The sequence below is a fragment of the Sciurus carolinensis genome, chromosome 14 (assembly GCF_902686445.1).
Source record: "Sciurus carolinensis chromosome 14, mSciCar1.2, whole genome shotgun sequence".
NCBI lineage: Eukaryota > Metazoa > Chordata > Mammalia > Rodentia > Sciuridae > Sciurus > Sciurus carolinensis.
In genome coordinates, this window is record NC_062226.1 from 42,429,170 (window position 1) to 42,432,617 (window position 3,448).

At 39.0% G+C, this 3,448-nt stretch overlaps 1 protein-coding gene across 1 annotated transcript; it reads left to right on the plus strand.

Moving 5' to 3' along the window:
* Window positions 1-334: 334 nt before the first annotated feature.
* LOC124964928 (GMP reductase 2-like) lies at window positions 335-1,370 on the plus strand. Its single transcript, XM_047525693.1, is given in 2 exon segments — window positions 335-658; window positions 660-1,370. Coding segments are annotated over 2 exon segments (1,035 nt in total).
* The last annotated feature ends 2,078 nt before the right edge of the window (window positions 1,371-3,448 follow it).

Here is a 3,448-nt window from a genome sequence, read left to right on the forward strand (position 1 = left end):
GAAATTCAGAAAAATTGAAAAATCACTCACTCATGAATCTGATAAACCAAAATAATAAAACCTGATATTTGTCATGTGTTATGTTGGTTTGTTGGTTTGTTGGTTTTAAGTATATATAGCACAACTCCTGATGGAGAAAGATTTTTCTGTTCACACTGCATTCAGAGGAGTAAAGATGTCTAGTGCAGAGTTAGCAGAACCTGTTAGTGTGACCCGACAAGGCTCAGCTGGGCTGCATGAGGCTAGTTGTTAAGCAAGGGGAGCTTCAGTCAACTGCCACCTAGGCCAAGGCAACAGGAACACTCAGATTGGAGGCTATCCCGAGTCCCCTGCCATGCCTCATATCGACAATGACATGAAACTGAACTTCAAGGATGTCCTTTCGAGGCCAAACTGCAGCACCCTTAAGTCTCGAAGTGAGGTGAATCTCACAAGATCCTTTTCATTTCGGAATGCAAAGCAGATGTACACTGGCATCCTTATCATTGCTGCTAATATGGATACTGTGGGTACCTTCGAAATGGCCAAGTTCTCCCTCTTCACTGCTGTCCATAAACATTATAGCCTTCATCAGTGGCAAGAGTTTGCGGGCCAGAATCCTGATTATCTTGAGTATCTGGCTGCCAGCTCAGGGACAGGCTCTTCTGACTTTGAGCAAACTGGAACAGATCCTGGAAGCTATTCCCCAGGTGAAATACATATGCCTAGATGTGGCAAATGGCTACTCTGAACACTTTGTTGAATTTGTAAAGAATGTACGGAAGCGCTTCCCTCAACACACCATCATGGCAGGGAATGTGGTAACAAGAGAGATGGTGGAAGAGTTGATCCTCTCTGGGGCTAACATCATCAAAGTGGGTATTGGGCCAGGCTCTGTGTGTACAACTTGGAAGAAAACTGGAGTTGGGTATCCACATCTTAGTGCAATGATGGAGTGTGCAGATGCTGCTCATGGCCTCAAAGGTCACATCATTTCAGATGGAGGTTGTAGCTGTCCTGGGGATGTGGCCAAAGCTTTTGGGGGAGGGGCTGACCTTGTGATGCTGGGTGGCATGCTGGCTGGGCACAGTGAGTCAGGTGGTGAGCTCATCGAGAGGGAAGGCAAGAAGTACAAACTATTCTATGGAATGAGTTCTGAAATGGCCATGAAGAAGTATGCTGGTGGTGAGGCAGAGTACAGAACCTCAGAGGGAAAGACAGTGGAAGTCCCCTTTAAAGGGGATGTGGAACATACCATCCGTGACATCCTAGGAGGGATCCGATCTACATGCACCTCTGTGGGAGCAGCTAAGCTAAAGAAGTTGAGCCAGAGAACTACCTTCATCCGAGTCACCCAGCAGGTGAATCCAATCTTCAGTGATGCACGCTAGACCTGAGTAGTTCTGCCCTCTTAAGGCACCAATACTTCACCACAGGGTCACCCACATGGGCTTCTGACCCATTCTAGCTACTGTGGCTGTGCATTTGCCAGTTCCTATCATCTCCCTCCTGAGGGCTCCTGTAATAATTCTATTCTTCTCTGTTTGTACATATGAGATGCCCAGAGCACTCACTGGGAAGGAAGTGAGGAAGAATACAGTCTGAAAATGAAGTAAGATATCAAATGGGTATCTGGGGACCCAGCATCCTGAAGATTAAAAGATACTGATTGATTCAGAAAAAAAGAAAGAAGGAAAGAAAGAAAGAAAGAAAGAAAGAAAGAAAGAAAGAAAGAAAGAAAGAAAGAAAGAAAGAATGTTTAGTGCATACATTTGGTTGGTTAGTTTAGCCATACATTTCTTTCCTTCTCTGATAAAACACTGAGTCTATTTCCTATTTCTGAATGGGTAAAAGGGAAGATGTTGTCAAAGAAGACATACTATGGAAGAAAATGAAATTGAAAAAAAAATAGGATATAAGATTAGTACATCAGGACTTAGATGATCTGAAGTCTAAGGCATATTAGCCTAAGAAAACAGAACAGGGAGAAAAAAAATTAGGACTTCAGAGAGGAAATAAAATGCTTCCTCAGTTCTGACTTAATCTGCCTAAGGGTTTTATAGTTGTGATTTGTGTCTCTCCACTTCCTTCTTTTAGATATCTCTTAAATATTTAACAGCCTTGCACATTAGCCTTTAAACAGAAACTTCAGTAGAGAAAAGGCTCAGTAGGGGTTATCTTTAAATAATTATTAAGTTATGGTTGTGGCCCATATTCTTAGGACAGGACTTAAAAAATCATAGTTCCTTAGAGTGAGGTTAGGATATTTTTTTCAGAAATCTGAGGCAGGAACTTTGGTCAAGTACTGTGATTCCAATTTATTTTGTCCTTCAGTATCTAAAGGTTCTTCACAATAAACTTTAATAATATGGCTACTAAGAATGAAATTTTATATTTTTTCATCCATACTGAATGAATCCAACAGGTACCTTCCTCAAAGTATCCACTAATATTAAAAATTAATAATCAGACTTCATGTGTTAGACTGAAATTCCATAAATTTTTAAGACATATGATATTTGATATATTGCTCAAAAAGGAAAGAATTTGAGCTTGTCATCAAAGTTAAGAGTGTGACAGTGCTTCTTAACTTGGGGCGATTTTACCTCTTGGGGTACATTTGGCAATGACAGGAGGCATTTTTCATTGTTCCTACTTGGAGGACTGCTACTGTAATTTACTGGATGGTGGCCAGGAATGTTACAAAACAATACAAATAAACCCCTCATGCACACATACCCCAAAATATCTGATCCAAAATATCTATAGTTCCAAGGTTGTGAACCCTGGTTTAAAAGATGGTTAAAAGATATGCTATCAGAGTACAAAGTAATGACATAATAGCAGGGTTAGGATGAGCTGTGGGATAACTGTTTCTGTTTCCATAGAAAAGCTTTTCAGTGAATTGTTTATGGAACAGACGGACTTAAATAAGAAGGCTGGTGTGAGGCTCCTGATCCCACTAGAAATGGGATTGATTTAATTAAACATACAAGTAAAACTGGGAAAAAGAGTCAAGAAGGTCATTGGTGGGAGCTATAGCTATATGAGCTGTGATCAATTCATGATCAGTGAGTTACATAGAGTTCATATAGATTAAGAATATAGTCTTCAATTTAATTTTCAGATGAGAATCTTGAAAGCTCATTTCCTTTAATTTTCTAATATGAAAAAAGCATGATTATATTTTCATTGGAATTTTTTTAAAATAAAGTATGTAGTCTGAGTTGTATGAATATACCCTTTCCCTTTGGATCTCAATAAAGTAAAACAGAATGTGTATACTTTTGTTATCTATTAAATGACTCTCTCTCTCTGGGCATGGATGGTATCTCATATTATTACAGCATTTGAGTGCTTTAATATGACCACTCATTTTTTTAAATACATTTTTTAAAAGTATTTTTGTTGACAAATAACACTTAAAATATTTTTATTTTACATATGTTGATTCACATGCCCAAAAATA